This window comes from Orbicella faveolata, unplaced genomic scaffold (genome assembly GCF_042242905.1).
Source record: "Orbicella faveolata isolate gen_17 unplaced genomic scaffold, um_ofav_v1 contig_2, whole genome shotgun sequence".
In the NCBI taxonomy this organism is placed as follows: Eukaryota; Metazoa; Cnidaria; class Anthozoa; order Scleractinia; family Merulinidae; genus Orbicella; species Orbicella faveolata.
Genome location: NW_028301547.1, coordinates 27,549,967 through 27,570,920, shown reverse-complemented (window position 1 = coordinate 27,570,920; position 20,954 = coordinate 27,549,967). Strand labels below are relative to the sequence as shown.

The 20,954-nt window shown below is 38.7% G+C and overlaps 3 protein-coding genes across 4 annotated transcripts; all 3 read right to left on the bottom strand.

Moving 5' to 3' along the window:
- Window positions 1-484: 484 nt before the first annotated feature.
- Window positions 485-16,799, bottom strand: LOC110044949 (uncharacterized). Of its 2 annotated transcripts, none has more exons than XM_089289166.1 (4): window positions 16,648-16,799; window positions 15,033-15,301; window positions 1,529-1,643; window positions 485-1,033 (listed from the first exon to the last, which is right to left on the bottom strand). In XM_089289166.1, the coding sequence occupies exons 1-4, from the start codon at window positions 16,709-16,711 to the stop codon at window positions 738-740; spliced, it is 744 nt and encodes a 247-aa protein (XP_089145292.1). In that variant the 5' UTR covers window positions 16,712-16,799; the 3' UTR covers window positions 485-737. The 2 variants fall into 2 exon arrangements, with proteins under 2 accessions (XP_089145292.1, XP_089145291.1); XM_089289165.1 differs by lacking the exons at window positions 15,033-15,301; window positions 16,648-16,799 and adding exons at window positions 2,062-2,330; window positions 9,121-9,327.
- LOC149112673 (uncharacterized) lies at window positions 10,267-11,756 on the bottom strand. Its single transcript, XM_089288815.1, has 2 exons — window positions 11,711-11,756; window positions 10,267-11,353 (listed from the first exon to the last, which is right to left on the bottom strand). Exons 1-2 carry the CDS (start codon window positions 11,754-11,756, stop codon window positions 10,809-10,811), a joined length of 591 nt encoding a protein of 196 aa, XP_089144941.1. The 3' UTR covers window positions 10,267-10,808.
- LOC149112672 (uncharacterized) lies at window positions 11,966-13,530 on the bottom strand. Its single transcript, XM_089288814.1, has 2 exons — window positions 13,110-13,530; window positions 11,966-12,228 (listed from the first exon to the last, which is right to left on the bottom strand). The coding sequence occupies exons 1-2, from the start codon at window positions 13,276-13,278 to the stop codon at window positions 11,966-11,968; spliced, it is 432 nt and encodes a 143-aa protein (XP_089144940.1). The 5' UTR covers window positions 13,279-13,530.
- Window positions 16,800-20,954: the final 4,155 nt, after the last annotated feature.

Here is a 20,954-nt window from a genome sequence, read left to right as displayed (position 1 = left end):
TTTTTAGCGGAGCTCCGGCAAATAAGCACCCTGGTGGGCCTTTCACCTGAAATTTGTCCCAACGACACTCAAATGCTTGTTCTAAAATACTTTTGTTATTCTTCTTCGATCATGATCAAAAGGGCTTAACTTTGGTGATCCGACGAGACCTGGTGCTTTTCTTGCGGTAAAGTAACGTTTTAGACAAAGATGTCTTCATACATGTTTTCTACGGTGTCCGCATCTCCGTATTCGGTTACCGTTGCGTTTTTGCGCCCTCTAGCTCGATAAGGAATATACGGCTTGATAGAATTCGTGTTACTTTCTCGTCGGTGCATCTGTAAAACCTTGAGGGTCCCGTGAATTTATCAGCTTCAGAGCTGTTGTTTCAGTCTTATTCATGTTTTGTAAGTGTAAATTTACTTAAGTTATGTTTTAGTGTCCAAACTTTTTGTCCGAAAAGGTTTGTACGAAATATGGAGAAGACAATATGTGCACAATTCCGTGCCATTTTGTGTAGTTTATTTGTGTAGATTTTATCCACATTTTTCAGAAGCTGTTATTTTTATTCTATGTTTACAGAGATCTGTGCAAAATTAACAGGAAAAAAAGCTTTTCAGGAACATTTTATACGATCTGAACGGAATCTCTGTATGGTCGCACATTTTAAGAGGTTGCAATTTACAAAAGAAAGCTGAGACATTTTAAAGACATTCTTTTAACAAACTGCCTTGAAGTCTAAGATGGTTTTAAATTTTCTACAATTTCAGGCACCTGTATTTGACTTTCAGATATTTGTATGTTCCCCCACACGGATCGCCACCAAACACTGAGCTAGTTGCTTGCAGCTGACATTCGGCTTTGCCATTACACTTGTCCTGCACGATTTGAAGAGAATTGCTGGCACGACAGTTTATGTTGCTCGTGGCCGGATGTAAACACGTATCTCGGTGCAGCCTGCCATAGTTCGCGTCTTGTATGCTGATTTCTTCCCCTTTTTGGCAGGTTATTTTTCCATTTCCCCCTTCACAAATGAGAAGTATACGAAGTTCCTCTGCAGAAAATAAAAGAGGAAAAAGAAATCTTGTCCGTCTAACTAGTCTTGCGTTTTCCCAGGCTCCGAGCGTTATTTTTTCACAAAGACTAGAAATAAGATTTCCTTCAGCACTCGTACTGACGAGGCACATACATCTAGTAGTTTGCGACTGACCTCTTGTTCCTATCACCGGAGGTAATGATGCTTTTTTTAAGAACAAACTGCGAGTACCCAAGCACGTCAAGGTTGAACGAGGATTTATGATTGATTAGCGCTGAATCACTGGTTATATTTGTCTCGAGACGTTAGTAAACTCAGTACTTCAACAGCAAAAACGACATAAACGAAAGCATTAACGACAATATCAACACTATTTGACAACATAGACATGCCCATTAAACAACATTAACATAAGAACAACGTTACACAACAAAAACAACAAGCCTACAACAACCACATTTGTACTCCTGTTTTAACTCCCCTATTACTAAGTTGCGTGAGAGTGTTTCCTACCGTTTTCGCAATCATGGCCAGTAAATCCGGGAATACACAAACATTGGTAATCTCTGTCTGTAAAACCGGCCTGGCAGGTTGCGTTGTTCTGGCAAGGTTTCTTCGCACAAGCATTCTTAATAGAAAAGGAAACAAAAAGTATCCAGTAAAGATTTTTCGGGATTTGAGTTTTTGAAATCCTGGAGGTGATAACACCCATGCACACGCCTTAACCAAAAACACCCAAGTTGCAAATAACCGTTTTTTAACTTACTTAGCGCTTCTGGTGGTGTAGTAGGCTTTGAATATTTGGAATTAAGTAAATTATATGAAAAAATTGAGAAATTTCACTTAATCATGCTGACATATGAGGAATAATAATTTGGTTAAAAAATGCCAAAGTGAGAGAAACCATCTTTCAAGTGTTCAATCCAAGATAACGGATATAGGACTTCGATTTTGCCAGCCTTGTTGAACGGCTGAGACTGCCAAACGTAATCCCCACGAAATGCTTTACCATATAAGTTACAAATTTTGACCGGTTGAATGCTTACCTCAGCTTCGCGATACACGTAATTTTCGTTCTTCGCAAGGTCGCCTGAGTGGTCGTTGTCGTGTTCATAAGTAGCGTTATTCAGATCACATTTGTGACGTCCATTTTTCTCGTTCTTCTTATTAAAATTGTAACTGACACAGTTTGGCTCTCGGTAGCATCGCAATTGGCAGATATCCTCATTGCTGACGTCAATAGTTCGTATCACGTGATTCTTCAGCTGGTAGCCATCGATTGGACTAATGGTGAATCGCAAATTGCGACATTGACCTAAAGAAAGTAAATTTTGACATGTAATTCATGCCTGTGAATCTGGTACTAATTTATATATATATTGTTATCAAAGTAAATTTTCTACTCATAATTAAGAATTCGACCACCACTCCTACCAAATTGAGGACATTTATAAAATGAAATCCTGTTAATTACTAAGAGCTAACTATCTTCGCGTCAGAGATAGTCAGGCTAACCGGAGCGCTGGGGCGCGTATTCTGGCTAACCAGGTCGCTGTTCTACACATTCTTAGTGCATTTTGCGGTGACAAAATTGAATTAAATATTTATTGTTCAGTTTTCGCCAGATGTGAGGAAAAAGATTTTACAGGAGACTTGATGAGAATTTAGCACAAAGTTTGCATGCTCATTGTTCGCCGGTTTCTGCTCCTTTCTTAGCTTCTCTTGCTGCCAACAATTTGCTGTATTGCACTTCATTTTTTCCAGGCTTTCCAGAACACTTCCCTGTGCCAGAAGTCTTTGAATTTCTTTTCCCTCATTGTATCAATTTTACTGGACTATAAAATTTTTCCGGGAATTTTGAACATCGCAAACACTTATAGTAATAAAATTAAATATAAAATAATATTACAGTTACATGTTACAGTTTCGTAGCTTTTTTTAAGGTTTTATTCAATGCGAGGCGCCTACGGATGATTTCAATTTCCGGAAGACAGTAAGGTGGCCGAACACAGTTTTCAAGTTCCTATGCCTAATTCACCATTACTTTTAAACTATTTATGCTTTGGCGCCCGTTTATTGCAAGAGTCAAGGTTAGCCACAGAAGGGTTTATTCTCGCATTTTGGCTAAGGTGTGTGCTTTTGCCATGGCAACGGGGCTGGTTAAAAACAAAGCTTAAAAAATGGTTTTTGTATATTTAAAAAAGTGGGAGGCGCGGTGGCCTCATGGTTAGTGCGCTCGTCTCCGGATCGAGCGGTCCGGGTTCGAGCCCTGGCCGGAAACATTGTGTTGTGTTCTTGGGCAAGACTCTTTACTCTCACAGTGTCTCTCTCCACCCAGGTGTATAAATGGGTACCGGCGAACTTAATGCTGGGGGTAGCCCTGCGATGGGCTAGCATCCCATCCAGGGGGGAGTAGAAATAGTCCTAGTCGCTTCATGCTACAGAAACCGGGATAAGCTCCGGCCTGGTGGGCCACTTGGCTCGTATGCAGACTTTACTTTTACCTCTTATATTTAAAAAAATCCAGGCGTTAGATTTTTTTCATCATTTGCCCACTACGAATTGACTCTAAATCCCTTCTGTCAACGCTGTTCTGATAAATTTGACATAGACGATTTTTGTAATTCGCTGTAAATCATTTTCACTGCATGTTCTGCCGGTATTATTAAAAATTCCCTATGTCAAAATTCAGATTTTTTGTGATACATCATTCACGTGGCTTCTGAACTATTTTTTTTTTTGCAAAATTTCTTGAAATTCTTACGACTGGATCGATAGAAATCGGCAAGTTTCTGCAAAAGCAATCGGTCTCAATTTTTCGAGCAACTGCGCAATTGCTGCATTTAAGGGCCCATTAACCGATCTTTTCAAGCCGTTGCTAAGGAAAATTTATTCTCATATAACTTCCTTGTTTTTAGTTAGTTCAGAGTTATTTCATGTGTTTTAACTTTTTCATGATCAGCAAGACTGTGATGACGTCAACAGGTCACGCCCATGGTCATGTGACTAATACTGAAAAAACGCAAAGGCTCCCAGGCAAATTACTTTATCGGGGTTGTTTTTCGTTGATTTAACATTTTAATTTAAATCCTCATAACGCTATGCGTAGATTTTGTTTCATTTCTAAAAGGTCAAATTTTGAGAGAATTTCAAAGTATTAAAAAATTCGTAATTTTCTGAAAAAAGCATGATTTCGAAAAAGGAATCCATAGCTATGTTTCCAACGTTGGCTTTAATCGAAATTCGTCAAAAAAAAGTTGGATTTAATGAAAAACCGCGTTTCCTTTAGCATTTAAAGAAACCGGAAGTGCGCCCGACATATATAGGAAGTTACCCTATCAGCGCGTGCGCAATTTACACTACCAGTGCACTTCGGTAAGATCAAACAAAGTCACACGGAGTTAGTTTTTCTCTTTCTATTGCTCTTGTTTTTCTGTCTTTCTCTTATTTTGTCTTTGCTTGTACTTTTTCTACTTTGCATTTTGTGAAAAACAAAGAAAAACATCTAAATTGTAAGCGAATTTGCAAGTTTTTGAGTTGTTTTTATTTTCCGCGTTCAGGCTGACGTAAGGAGCCGGGAGTGAAATTTCACCTCTTTAGCAACGCGCACGAGCGCGTGCATAAATTTTCAGTATTGCATGGCGCTGTCTGTCAAAATCAAACTTAAAAAGTTTATTTGTGTCCTACACAAATATTGACTGTAGTTTGAGGTGTATTTTCATGAGTCTGGGCTAACAAAGAGTTTAAAATAACTTGGAATGCGTTCTTTTAATAAGCATTAAATAACGCTAAATTGGGACATTTTCAATGCCTCACTGCTCCTTAACGAGCATGGGCACTCCCCTTTTTTATTTTATAATTTAAGTTCTCATATGATAAATATTCATTGGACAAAGTTTGAACAAAAATCTATATGCAATTTTATTTCAGGAGAGTTACCTTAACTGGGTTCTTTCGGTAACAAAGGAAAAGCATACAACTGCTGGGTTCTTTGCATCGTTAGCTTTTCTAACATGTCTTTGTAATAAAAGACTAAAGCCATCAATACACTGCGTTCAATAATAGAGAAAAATAGCACAGATTGTGCGGGTGTTGAGTAAACAAAATGATCATATGACCCGTACGGCCCGCGCGCAATTTCCTTGGAAACCATAAGAAAAAAGGTCCCGTATGAGGGCTGTACGCGTCCAAGTCATAGGGCCGGAAAAACACGTACGACCCTACTACAAATGCGTACGGTCCTACTAGAAACGCGTACAGCAAAATCGATGCGAGCCAATGACAAAAACAATTTTTTTGCTGCAAAATTTTGTTCCCTTCAAAATGAGTGATCAAAGTGAACATTCTGAGAGCGAATATTACTATCCAGGCGAACTGTCCGATGCAGAACTACTTCGGTCGCCATCTCACTCCGAAAGCACAGAAAGAAAGTAAACACTCCTCACAAATGAAATAGTTCGATCACAACTTTCTCGGAAGCCAACAAGCAAGTATGCGGTCAAGTAAACAACTTTTCCGGAACTGTCTGATAATTAACCTTTGGAATAAGCAAACAGTCTTGAGGCGAAACTTCTTTCAGTAAAAAGCATCAAAGAATTCATTGTGGGTCAAAAGCAAGAAAACCGGCAACGCGAAGAAACAAAGTACGATATAAGTTCTTCGATTTTCCAGAGTTTCTGGGAGAAGTTGGTTAAATCAGAGAAATCACAAACATACCTTGTGTACAGTAAGATAAATTGCTCTGCAGTTTCTACATCACTGTTGTTTGAAGAGACAAAACTGAGTACGAACACAAGTTCATTACCGATTTACCGTACAGTTCATCCAGATAAGATAAAACTCGCTTGAATTTCCACTACACAACAAAGCCTGCAAACTCAGCAAACCCAGGTACTGTTTGCGGGAGCCAACATCGGTGTCATTAATATTCAGTTGCTGGTTCTCCCTTGTTCAAGAGAATCCAAGAGGTCGACAAATAGCTTGAAACGACGCCGACATTTTCTTGAGTCTTCAGATGAAGAAGATTTGTGAACAATTTCAGCGAAGCGTGAAGCGAACTTTTGTCACTCGCTAAGTTTTTGATGGTTTTGACATATTTTTGGCAGCTTTATGTCAACTTTCTGTTGGCTTTTTTAAACAGGTTAGCCAATCCCGTTAGCATGAATTGTAATTGAGGACTTACACTGAAAAACAAAAATGAGAAAACGAGTAGTGTTTTCGATGAATTGTGAGTTTCTTGTTCGACGCGGAGAAACAAATGACAAGTTTTTATTGTGAAATCTTTTTGTAGTTGTTCCGCGCGCGGCCGTCTGATGTTAAATAATCGCGTCCTACATATATTTAGGTTCAAACAGAATTTTCAAAATTGTCAACACCAAGTGGTCATACGATAAAATGCTTATTGACTGAGTTAGGTCGGGCCGGACGGGAAAATATTTGGCTGTCGGTCAGGATGTACGGACCTCGCTGCGCTCGTCCTAACCTCGAGCCAAATATTTTCCCGTCCGGCCCTCCCACTCAGTCAATAAGAACATATGATCGCTCTATTGACGGCATCTTTGTTTTTTGCAATCCTTGTGCGCGCGCCGAATTGCATCAGCAAAAGCGCGCGCGAAAACTGTGTTCGGCCGCCCCTCCGTATAGAACCGAGAAGGGAGAGTACTGGGAATGATTTTTGCCAAAGAGGATAAAACATGAATTTAATTAATTTTCGTTTGACAAAACTGATTACAAGCAACGACTGACAGCTGTTTGGCAAATTTGGCATGGGCTTATCAAAACCACCTGTTTAAGAGAAGTGTCTTATTTGCTCTCAGCGATTCATGTTACTTAATTATGATAAAAATCCGTCAAATTTGTCAGAAACCGTCGATTAACTCTTTGCAGCTCAGCTCAGTTTTTGCAATTAAGACGGATTCCGCTCAAAGTTCGAGCAATAAGTGCAAAAAAATTTTTACTAAAAATCTACTCTCAGCACGGTAACTTTTAGAATACTATTTAAAAAACTCACTTTAGTTCATTTCTCTAGGGGACCCCGCGATTAAATTCTCAGGCATTCTCCAGAAAGTTAATGTCAAACCTCGTAAGAATGTTCAAAGCGTGTGTTATTGTGTTTCTAACTAACGCGAAACGTCTGTTTTAATTGAAATATGGATAAGACTTCAAGTTCAATTTTCTCTCGCGGAGTCAACTTGAGAGCGTAGGTCTCAATAGGTTCTTCTTATCTGTATTCAAAATATTACCATGCCATGAGGTTTTTTCGGTAACTTAATTTTTGCCATTATTGCTCGAATGTTCTGCGGAAATCATCTTAAACTGTACAGATAATCGCTACTTACAATACTTTTTTTTTTTTTTTGCTACTTACAATACCGTACGGCTCCTTTCAACACGGTATACTAATTTCTAACACCAAAGCTGTCAACACTTATTACATTTTGTACATAGCTAAAGCAATACAGTTTGTAGGTGTTTAGGTTGTTTCCATTTCTCTTAATGTTGCATACAAAAGGCAGCACTGCTACGCTGCACCAGCTACATACAGTACGGTATGCTAATTACTAACAATTACAAACATCAACGCTACTTACTTCGTTTACATAGTAACACAAAACAAAAAACACGTCATAAATGCAAGTTGAAAAGTATTGTTGAAAGCTATATCAGACTTGTTTTTTAAAAACCAAACCATGAGCATTTAAAAATACTATTTCTTTTGGTATATTTACTTCTTCCTCTGGACGTACGAGAAAACTATTCAATGAAAGGTTTTGGTCTTGTAGGTAACTGCAGTATCAGGAGCAGTATAATCAAGAGTGGAAATTTTTGCGATTAGAAGCCGTAGTTCAAAAAATATCTGTATTAAGTTTTGTCGAAAATCCCGAATAGAATCCTACTATTTGATAATATTATTTGCTGTTCCGTTTTATTAATCCACCAGTTTTGAAACTGTCTTCCAAAAGGCCATACCAGAAGAGCAGTTTAAGAACAAATAATCTTAATGTCTTATGTTGTTCAGACTCTAGTCAGAGCAATTCTCAAAGGGTAGGCTTTACAAACGACCATTATCTCCAGAAAATGTCAACTTTACATTTGGAAGAATTTATTCGGATATTTGACGATGACTAAACGAGAAACGTTACCGCTTAATCTTTCGTTACCGCATAAAAGTTCCTTCAGGTTGTAAATTAACAAAACATGAAAACAATTGCACGTTTTGGCATGGCTTATATAATTTAATTTAGTTTTCTCCTTGTTTCAATTCTGTGAAAGTCATTGAAGTTTTACCAATACCAATAACATGAATTCCAACAACCAAAATTTCTATGAAATTTTCATTTTCATAAAAAATAAAATTTCTTTGCTAAACTTTTTAATTTAGAAAATTTCAAAAGGATACTTTGGTAAGCCTATGAACGATTGCAGACGATTGAAATTAATCAGCAGGAGAAAGGATTGGTAATACCGACTAACATGAAGTTCAGGTATTAATTATACATCAAATACGATCGACAGTGTTTCATCTCATTTCCAAACACCGAGGAGAGAGTTGAAAATACGAGGCGTATCGAAGTATTTTTAACGAACTTCGAGGCTTTTGGAAATGTGGTAATTTACTGTCTTGGGTGTTTGATAAATCTCCTCAATCGAAACAAAAACTAAGGAGAAAACGGAGAAATAAAATCTTAGAAATCTCTAATAATAAGGATCGGATATCCAAATGCCATGGTCTTATTTTCCTCTGTTTAAACTTGATGAATTATTAATGAGTTTGTGAACCTCAGAGAAAATTTTTGAAGATTTTATGTCCTCGCGTGCACAAATTCGTACCTCTAAAAATGTTGATAAATGTGTTATTATATAGGACAACAAATTTATCGAAAGCAAGCTATAAACTGCTCTGGACGTTCGTTAGTTTTAGCCTCCACGATCACGCGAGTATAATTTCCAAAACAAAGTTAAAAGGCTCGTGAAAAGAAGTATAAACTATTACGAATTATACATACTAAAGGACACTAAAAAATATTGTCTGTGTTTTGTACATCGTCAAAAATAACGATGAAACAGAAGAAATATTATTAAACGCTGAATAAATAGAACCTTACCTTGTACCTCCAGGATCAAGAAATCCAATAACACGAGGGCTGAGCAGAAAAACACTGAAAACATGTTTACGACAAGGCTACGAAACTTTTGCCAAAAGGGGCCGGTAATTATGTTCCATTCCAGCGAGAAGTTTCGAGAGTGGTTCAATGGTGTGAATCATAAGCCGAGCTGCAACATCTGAATTCAATTTTAACAAGTTCTTTATTCAAATAGACTAAATCAATACAATCATTGTTTTATTATGAGAGCTCGCGACAACTTAAAAAGTGTCCCTTTGTTGTGGTTGGCGCATGACGGTAATTGCATAGAAGACAATGCTATTATTTTCACAGATTGTCACATTGTTGTTTCTAATATGAATAAGAAAAGGAAGATATCACTGTTTTTACGTGATTCTCACTAGCGAATAAGCATAAGCATAAGCCTAAGCCGACATACACAGACGGAGTAACATGTCGATAATTAGCACCTTTTGTTACTGAAAATTCCCAACAAAATGTGCCAATTAACGACAACTTAAGCCCCGGCCAAACGACTGCAAAATTTCAACGCAACATACCGCGACATTGTTGAGTTCGGAAAACTGCCCATTTTTAACTGTAAAAGATTTTGACCTTCTATCCACACGTCAACGATGAAAAACAGAAAAAAAAATCCTTTTATGCTTTTTACAAACCTTCATTTTCAAACTTTCGTTCATCCTGGGACTTGCCAACATTTCACGAAGCTGTCCAAAATGTCCAAAAATCCACAGCTACGCTTGTTAACATAAGCTCAGGTTACGACATCCTCAGTTACAGACTCAAATGTTACATACTGTTGGGACATATCCCGGTTCGGACTATCAGTTCGACCAAAATCTGCGGAACATAATGGATGGAACAAAGCTTTGGGACGCTTTCCATTAGACCAAAAATTCCGGTGTGGGTTTCCGGAAATTTCCTGGCGCGAATGGAACAGAATTTCCCGGTTGACTGCAACAGAGAGGAAAACGGTAAGCCACACTTCTGTTCGCATGGAATTTTTCAATGACTTCCAGGTTTCAATCGCAAATGTAGAAGCAAACAGAAAACTGATACGTCGACATTGTGACTTTTTATAGACCACAACAGCGACTTACACAAAACAGAACGGCAGCGAAAACGTCGCAAAACAAAGAGTTTAATGAGTGGTACAATGGCTCTGCAAGTGTTTTAAATCCTTGTACATTTCTTAGCCAACCTATGCAAAACAAACAAATATACACAACGGGGGCATTTTTTTTAACGGAATTAAACGCTTTCTTGTCGAATTTATAACTATAGCCAGTATTTATCGACAGACAAGTGGCAAGATTCTAAAGTAAAGTATTAATCCATTTTCGAATACGCGTAACCGTCATCTTTGCGTGGGTTGTCCAACTCGTTGTGATGATCTGTGATTGCGGCCAAAAGAACCAGCGCTGACGCTGAATGGAGAATTTCGAATTTATACATAATTTTTGTTAATATAATGCTCCCAACCTAAGAACAGCAAAAAATACACAGTAGGAAGTTTGACAACTCAGGGAAGCGATCTGCCATTTTTCACTTGATTATTATTTGTCACTTATTTGTAGGCAGTTATTTGCAGGTCATGTGGTGAGCTCTTGGCCAATGAAAAGGAAAAATTAAAAAATGCGGCGGATGGCAATAAGTTTACCATTGTCTTAACGAACAAAGACTCTCCAGAAATCACCAGAAGATACTTCAGCGTTTGAGTCATCACATCTCCATCTCAGTTTGCCAGGCGGAGTCGTTATCAGCAGCCAGTGAAATGAACCTCTTACAAAAGCAGCGTTGTTGCTCAGTCTGTCTTCATCAGCTGTCAAAATGCCCCATTTACCAGGGAATCGCTCACCATCAGATCCCCACTGATCACAGACTCCAGCTAAACGAGAATTGTCATTATCCATTCTAACAAACGAGCCACAGGCGTCAGGTTGGACATCCGTCTGACCGCTGAAGTACTGGACTACAGCTTCACCAGTGCTGTTAGCGACCGTGGTCACGTGGAACGTACGTCCCTGTTTACTGCAGTGGAATCTCAGTTGAGTGAAAGACAAGTGTGATCTCAGATCAGTCATGGCACTTTTCGTCAGAAATGTTTTGCTGTTGTGATAGTTTCCAATTCCTCGGTATGTTGTCTCTAGTGACAATTGAGGTGTGGAGAATGAGCTGTCAATCACAGCGTTGGAGACAAGAAGCCAGCCTCCTAAAATGGGACGAAGATGAGTGGTCACGTGATCAAGCAAAGTCAGCAATCAGGTCAACTTTTAACTGGGCAGCAAGAAAGAGCTTGGTTATGTAAATGGAGCTTGGAGAGGTAAGTCGAAAATGCGAGAATATGAGATTTCGTTACAGTATTGAGAATGAAAACTTTTGCCTATGGGCTTTCTGTAATTAATTGGTAGCTTACTGTTATATCATTTAACGATCATTGAACGAAGTTGAGCGAAATATCGTCAGTGGCCAGTAGATGCTGAAGCAAATAATTGATCTGCGAGAGACACTGATAAATCACGATATTTTGCGATAACCGGGTTCAATCATTGTTTTATCACTCAATTACCATTTATTAAATCACTCTCTGACAGCGCAAGAAAGCAATCTGCCATTTTTCACCCTGAAACGTGATTTCAATAGCGCATGAACAGAATATTATTTGAGCAGACCTTTATTTGTAGGCAGTTCTTTGCAGGTCACGTGGTGGGCTCTCGGCCAATGAAAAAGAAGAAAAGCTGCATGAATGATAATAAATCTTAGTAGGTATATTGTCTTTGAAAAGCCCTGTTGGGGAAAGTCAATAAAGGATGTATGTATGTACCTATGTATGTATGTAATGAGTTCCAATAACGGTTCGTGTTTCAAACAGCTTAGAGCCGGTTGTACCCTTTACAGCGCTCTGGCAAATGCATTCTTTTGTTCCTATCACTTTCCACAACGTACCTCCTTCAGTGGTCATGTCACAAAAGACCTTTAAAGGGTTTCCACTCCCCTCGGGGTCGATCCAGTACTCCCCGTCTCCTCTGGAGCCTCCTGAGTCCCGGATGTGCTTGCAAGACCGACCAGGTTGACTGGAATGCAAACCTACAGTTTCAAAGTGAAAAAAACATATGCTCTTCCATGGAATAGCTAAAGACACGTTTGTGACAACAATAGAAGATCAGAGTTTTCCGTATGCTACACCCGAAACGGTTAGTGGCTTTCAGAAGGGAGCAGGGATGTGCTCCGAGGGTTTTTCCCCGATTTCTCCGGTTTTCCCCCCTCCACAAAAACCAACATCTTCAAATTCCAATTCGACCAGGATAGATGACCAGCATGAAAACCAGCTAATGCTGATGTGGCTTCCTCTCTAAATATGTATAGTCAGGTTATTAAGATTCAGTCCAAATTATGGGTGCCAGTTTCAGTTCCCGAGGTGAAACTATGTCGATATCTTTTTGTACGAAAAGTGATTGAATTGTTTAAGAATGATTTTGATGTTATGTTAGTACATGCCGCGGTCAGCAAGCCTTGGCAATATGAATTTCAAGCTTGAGAGATGACTGTTTAAGGCCCGGCTATTGCACCAGGCAAATTTAGTTGTAACTTGTCCCGCAATTTCATTCCGACTCATGTTGCAAGAGCATCAATTGTCCTGTGTGACATCCCCAGAAATGAAAATGTCTCACAAAGATTTTGTTGTAACAGACGTTTCACGAAGTAGCTAGAATCAAGTTCCGTAGCTTTAAGCAACGCTTCCAACAAAGCTGCAAATAAATTGTTATGCATGGAATGCATTCGTTATGCATGGATGCATTGGTGGTCTTACTCTAAACAACGTTTCCTGCAACTTGGGCCGCAACGACATTGGCGAGCCAAGTTGCATGAAACATTAGCTAGCGTAAGCAGGGTTTTTGCTATTTAAACGAATCAGTCAATCGCGTGTGACGCATTATTCAAATACATTTTATCGTTTGCTCACTTACCTCTATATTCCAGGCATCTGTATTTGACTTGCAGATATTTGTATGTTCCCCTACATGGATCGCCACCAAACACTGAGCTAACTGCTTGCAGCTGACATTCGGTTTTACCGTCACATCTTCCCCGCACGATTTGAAGAGAATTGCTGGAACGACAGTTTGTGTTGCTCATATGCAAATGGGGCACGTTTCTTTGTCCAGCCTGCCATAGTTCGCGTCAAGCACGTCGATACCTTTTGTATTTTGGCATCTTATGAATTCTTTTTCGTTCTCACAAATGACAACAAAGTGCGTCTCTACAGAAACTAAACGAAAAAGAAGGCAGAGGAATGGAGAGAGATATTAACAACAAAGAAAATCTTGAATCACTGTATCCTCTCTACCTGGTCTCACACTTCAACAACAATAACAACAAGCATTATAAAAATATCAACAAAATTGTCCACAGCACTGTTACGATATAAACAACAGTATCAAAGTCAAGATTAGAACAACGCCACAGCACAAATAACACCATTAATAATACACATGAAAAAATTACTCGATTCTGATTGGCTAAGAGCAGTGCAGTTCAAGTGTAACACCAGTGCAAAAAGTGTAACATCAGTGCAAAAAGTGTAACACCAGTGCAAATTACACATCGAAATTCTGGATTATGATTGACCGAAAGAAAATAGGAACTTTTCTAAGAAAATGATATGGCTTAAAATGATGACGAAAATTTTGTGCTGAAACTTTGAAAAAAGTTTTCTCAAATGAGAAAAAATGGCTTCAAGAAAGATCTTCCGGAACTTCCTCCGCGCGAACTTTTGCATGTTTATATTATTAATAAGTAATCATACGGTTTTTCTCGTTCAATTTGGAGTTAATTTGCACTTGTGAGTTTTTCAAAAAGCTGAAATTACACTCGCCGAAGCGGTTCGTGCAATTTCCGCTTTTTGAAAAACTCACTCGTGCAAATTAATTCCAAATTGAACTCGAAACCGTATGATTACCTATACTAATAAGAACAACATTAATTTATATCCCTGTGTCAACTCCCTCACCCCCACCCTCCCCCATCTCCTCCCGGTTTAAGCCTCCTAAACTCCTTTTCACTAAGGCCTCGTCAACACGTATCCGGATACTTTTGAATCCGCAACTTTTTCTTTCCGGATTCAAAAATTTCCCCGTCCACACGTGGCAAAAATATCCGGATTCGCTGCCGAATTCGCCGTATGCGTGTGGACGGAACCGCATCCGGAAAGAAAAAGTTGCGGATTCAAAAATAAAACCGTAAAAACCTGGCCTGTCTGTAAAACCGGCCTGGCAGGTTGCGTTGTTCTGGCAAGGTTTCTTTGCACAAACATTCTTAATAGAAAAGAAAACAAAAAGTATCCAGTAATGATTTGGCGGGATTTGAGTTTTTAATCACACCTACACCCCCTGACCAAGTACGCCCAAGTAGCAAAATCCATGTATTTTAACTTACTTAGTGCTTATGGCGGTGTGGTAATCTTTGATTATTGGAAATTAAATAAACTATATGAAAAGATTAAGATTGATTAAGAAACTATTCTTAATCATTTTAATTAATACGAAATAATAATTCGGATCACTGACAAATGCAAAAGTAAGAGAAACCAGTTTGCAAGCCGCCTCTGACAAAGATTCCTAACTTTACGAACTTAAGTCAAAAACTGTAGCATGACGTCATAAAGAGTGTTGGTGGATTTTGCTAATCGGAACTGAAGTCAATACACATTACAAAAACCTTATCCACAATCCAAGATGACAGACTGGCACTTCGATTGACAGTCTTGAAAGCCCTAGACCGCCTTGCAATTCGTAAATTCTGCCCAAAAACAATCCCCACGAAAAATATTGGCCGAAAAGGTCTATATAATAACTTGATAAGTTACATACTGTAACTGGTTTTATGTTTACCTCAGCTCCGCGATGCACATAATTTTCGTTCTTCGCGAGGTCGCCTGAGTGTTCGTTGTCGTGTTCATAAGTAGCGTTATTCAGATCACATTTGTGTTGCCCATTTGCCGCTTCCATCTTGTTAAAATTATAACTGACACAGTTTAGCTCCAGGTAGCATTGCAGTCGGCAGATATCCTCGTTGCTGACGTCAATAGTTCGTATTACGTGATTCTCCAACTGGTAACCAGGTATTGGATCAATGATGAATCGCAAATTACGACAGTGACCTGAAGAACGCAAATTTTTAAATGTCAATAATGCCTGTGAATCTCTTACTTATTTATATTAAATTTGTTTTTAAAGCAAAATGAGGGAAACAAATAAACTCTCCATTCTATTTGTTTTTTCGTCATGTGTACTTTTTATTGTTTTATTCAAATCGAGAAGACTACGAATGACAGTTTAGTGCAATGAAGCCCAGTCTTCACGCTCTATATAGAACGGGGAGACTGGACTGCATTGTGAGAGGGACTGGGCCGGACTATGAGTGTAATGATTGTTTGTCAAGGTGGATAAACAACGAATTTTATTAATTTTGCTTTGACAAAACACTGCAAGCAACGACAGCTGTTTAATAAATTTCCATGGGCATATCAAAACCACCTGTTTAAGAGAAAAGTGTCTAACGTTAACTTGCTCTCGGCTATGCCATTTTACCTTAATTATTGTAAAAATCTGTCCCATAGCCCTTTTTACGGTTAGCTTTTATCATTTACATCACAGTGTAATCCAACGCGGATGCGAGACAATTTGGGGCTGAAACTACAAAATAGTTCGAAATTGCCTCACATCCAAGTTGGATTATATTGTAATGCAAATGAGAAGGGACAACCTTACGTGAAAAGGGTTATTTCACAGAAACTGTCGATTAACGTTTGGCAAAGTTTGTGCAAAATTTAGATCAGTTTTCTTACTTAAATTCGTAAGAGAGGCTATTCATGAAAACATTCATTGTTTCATGTTGCGCAAACTCTAGTCAGGGCAATTCCCAAGGATTGTTAATATCAATGAACAAGGATTTCATGCAACCTCGGAGAAAACATTTCAGTTATGATCGAGTGTGCATTCATCTAGGATAAACCGGTCAGGATCAAAGATTTCTCGAATCACTGTGTGCCAATAAAAACAAGATGGAAACACACTGGACAAGGATTTATCGGCTCCTTTAATTTGATGCACCATGATTCGAGTGATCTTGGATCATAGATCCCGATCCTGATCATGATCTCCAAGGAACGCAATCAAATCTTATGTCTTCACAAGTTTGTACGTTCAAAACTGTTGCTCAACGACGTATCATAAAGGGCGACAAATTTATCGAATATGAGCTGACTATATCGTTTTCCACATGCACTAAAAACTTGCGGAGAAAACTAAACTGCGATTGAACGCTCATTAGTTTTAGCATCCACGATCAAGCGAGTATGATTGCCAAAACAGAACTAAAAGGCTCGTGAAAAAAGGTTTAAAATGTTCCGAGGGCACTAAAAACTATTGTCTGTGTTTTTGCACATCGTCAGAAATAACGATAAACCGGAGAAATATTCTCGAACGCTGAATGAAGGAACCTTACCTTGTGCCTCCAGGATCAAGAAATCCAATAACACGAGGGCTGAGCAGAAAAATAATGAAAACATGTTTACGACAACACGTCGAACTTTGCAAAAACTGGCTAGAAATTTTACTTCAAGCGAGAAGCTTTGCAGAGTGGTTCAGTGGCTTGAATCATAAGCTGAGCTGTAGCATCTTGATTCAATTTTTAACTTGTTCGTTATTCAAATATACCAACTCAATAGGTTAATCAATTTTTGGTCATCAGAGCTCCCTTCAACTTAAGAGTTTCCTCGTATGGTGATTGGTACATGGCAGCAATCGCATAGAAAAAAGATCCTATTATTTTGACAGATTGTCACGTTGTTGTTTCTAATGTGAATAAGAAAAGAAGCTTATTACTGTGTTTATGTAATTTCCTTTTGTGCTAAAAACAAATTGAGTTAAAAACTTGCCCATTTTTCAGATTTTCAACTGTAACATATTTTGGCCTTCTACCCACACGTAAACGATGAAAAACGGAAAAAGGCTTTTTCACAAACCTTCACTTCATACTTTCTCCCGTCCTGGGACTTGCCAACATTTCAGGAAACTGTTCAAAATGTCCAAAAGTTCTCAACTGCGCTTGGTGAAATAAGCTTTTTATGACATCCTATATCTGTTACTGCATGGGAGTTAGATAAAAATAGTCACTAAGCAGATGTTACATTTCGCTGGGGCATTTCCCGGTTTCTGACTTGAAGAGGGGTCACGTTCCATTCGGACTAAACAAAGTTTGCGGAACAAAATGGAATGGTATAGAAGCTTTCGTTTCTGAGCATCCGTTTTGGAAATTTCGCTCAACCTCTCGGGCGAACTAGTCCGGAAATTTCGGAAATTTCTGTTCCATTTGGTATTTGAATTGGACAAGACAATCGTTCCTAGCTCCTCTAGCCGTAATACCTATTTCTGGTATGTTTTGGCGCGGGGATTGGTACCAAATTTCAACGTAAAAAGCCAGGCTTGGGGGAATTACGCGCAATTGTGGAAGGAAAGGCAAAGTTCTTCAATGGTAACAAAGATCATCTATCGAAGCCCAGTGGAAATAGACCACTGGCTGAAGGATTATTTAACGAAGTATGAGATACAACTATCAGACCTCGGATGGAAAGAATGAAATAAGCATTGAACTAGTAGTTGTTATGTTTAAGCTTCCTGTAATTAGTCTGTTAAACTTAGTTTCATATGTAGGGCCACAAGGGAGACTAGAGCCTTGACTGTAATTAAGCACCCTATTGAAATAAAATGTCATCATCATCAACTTGTGGAGCTCGCACAGGGACTGCTTTAAACAGAGCTGAAGGAAGACGAGCCTTCTCATTGTGGGGTGAATGAGGACGTGCCTTTTCATTGTGGGTTAAGTTACGATGGGTTCTCTGTAGGAGTCAAAATGAAGAAGGGGCCTTTTAACAGGGATCTGAGGGAAGATCAATGTTTTTACGGTGAGCTGAACAAAGGTAAGCCTTTTTCTAATTAAAAAGGGGAGAGGAAGCGAGACGTTTTCGCTGTTTCCGACCCCATGGTCTTAAAATTTGTCAACAAATGGAGTGAAGTCGGCCCCTATTCCGAATCAATCTGCATTTTGTGTTTAACCGAAGATGATTATTCTCGTTATAGTAACGGTATCCAAGAAAATTTCATTTGTGGAGGGGTTTCACAGTATATTTTGCATTTTGTGTAAAGATCGTACAGAGATGGAAGGGATACGAAGCGCTCATACCACACAAAGGGTCAAAGACGGAACAATGAAATTTGCAAAGAGCAACGGTTGTCCCGGCGACGTTCGGAACTGAGTCGTACAATTTTGATTGGTTAAAAGCCGTCCAGTGTCAATCAAAGTCGTAAACTTGCATTATCGTGACAAAGACCCTTTAAACATAGCCAACTCACTGATATGTAATGTTTTATTAGAGAACTCGCACAAGCAGATCAATAGTTATTCAACAGATGGCATCTGTTGATTTAAAACAAAGGGATTAAATGTGTAGAAAAGAAAACAATTTTCTGGGAAATTTCGGTCTGAATCTAAAACATAAATATTTTAAGGCGCTAGTTGTCCAGTAACTTTCCATTCATCCATATTATTATCGTGGTATTTAATAAACCGACATTGAAATTTCTTTATTGATTTGTTGTCATTCTCCTGTCATTCATAATATTAGACCACTTAACAGTTCTGTGAAATGTAACCGAGCCCCGCATGAAAACGGGGTCTTGGCTGTCTGTTATTGGTGATTTAATTAGAATGGAAATAGTAGAACTTTTTACGGTAGCTTTGCCATTACTTTACGCTGAAATTCTGAGATTCATCTTGGATGGTACTGTAATTGGCTATTATCAGGGAATAAGATGATTGTTACAGATGCTTTTCTTGAGGCCTGAGCAAAAATATCCGATAAGTAGTAATGTTACCGATGATGGTAAAATAATTTTGTCATATTACGTTCAGTAAAACTATGGGAAACGTTTGATTTCTAAATTCAGCTTAAAGTGCCTATGAAGTAAAAAATAAATGCGCTTATTTGAAAGGCTTTTCAAAGTAAAGAAGGAAGGCGTAAAGAAGAAATATCTTTTTTCGCTTTAGAGATATTCACGTTTTTGTGTTATGCAAAAGAGGAAAATGATGACATCATAGGTGGTTCCTCTAAAACAGCACAACACTCAATCGAGAATAACTCTAGAAATATTAAAGCAGTGTTCTTCAAACTTGGCAACAGCAATGTACATTACAAAAGAAACAGAATGACACCAACTATGCTGTTGCCATGACAACACTCTTGGCTCCAGTCTCTTTCTGTGAAAACAAAATATCCCCATTTACAACCTTTTAAAGTGGGACAGAGGGTCTTGCTTGGGACACCGCGGAAATACGTTTTTGGGGGCGCGATACAGTATTTTGCTGGTCAGCGGTACACCTTAACAAAACTACAAAATGCCTGCAACAGGAGGGAGAGGTCAACTTCGCTTGCGTTGCCATGCGATTGCGCGCCCGATGATCTTGGCCATTATGACGTCACTCGTGAGCCGGCCCGTGAAGTTTCAATGGCCGCTAAAGAATGACACCAGACAAGTTTTTCATCCGATGATTACTCAAAGAATTTGAAAGAAAGCGATAAACAGACCACAGGAATAAGATAACCTGTTAAAATTGTGTCCAAAAATACTTTGGTGTTCAAAAACTAGAGGTCAGAAGGCACAAAAACATGCAAAATTTTGAGATCGCTCAATTAAAAACGGGATTGAAAAGTGGAGCTTTGCACTCGTTACTTGGGCGATATCTGGAGAACCCAACAATGAACAACACGAACACAAAAACATGATCTTGATATGGTTTAAAACGTTCGAATAGTGATGAAAACGAATCATTTAACATGTGCATAAAAATGATCAGTGGGTTTAAACCCATTATTTTGTAGACGATAGCGTGGAGGACTCGCTGATCGATACTCGAAACCCTCGAAATATGAGAAAATGCTCCCTTGCAAAGGCATTTGAACTATCAAGTTATATGCTGGGTTGGAAAGTAAATAATGTACCAAGGAATTATTTTTCTGCGCTAAATTATCCACAAAACCGTCAAAGATAACATTTTCTTCTGCGAGGCCAACCAGCTCCGAGCAGACGTGTGGATATTTTAGATGGTAAAATGATGTAAAATCACTCTACAGGAGACCTAGATGAAACGGATGATATTCAGAATAACACGGACCAGACCTCTTCCCAGAAAGGTGCTTCATTTCATGTCAAAATATTCGTGAAATATGAGATCGGAGCATGATCTGTTTCCTTAGGCGTCCGCATGCAGTGCAAAGCTGTTTCTTCTTCTGAACTTCTGACAAGAGAGGTATCCTAAACTGGTGCTTTGGGTTCTATTTATTTTTCATTTCTCAGTATAGACTGTATAGACTGTAAAAGACAACATTCGTGAAATATGAGATCGGAGCATGATCTGTTTCCTCAGGCGTCCGCATGCAGTGCAAAACTGTTTCTTCTTCTGAACTTCTGACAAGAGAGGTATCCTAAACTGGTGCTTTGGGTTCTATTTATTTTTCATTTCTCAGTATAGACTGTATAGACTGTAAAAGACAACTGCGTAGGATGTCATATAGAAAAACCTAAAAAATACAGAATCTGGTTCCAAGCAGCAAGTGAATTAAAGAGGAAAGGATATATGAATAGGGATACTTCCTATGCTAAGTCATTAGCAATAAGAGTTAACTTAACAAGGAGCAACTTGTTAAGCCAAAATGACTTTTTGCCAAAACAAAGAGTTCAGTAGAAGGTTATGAC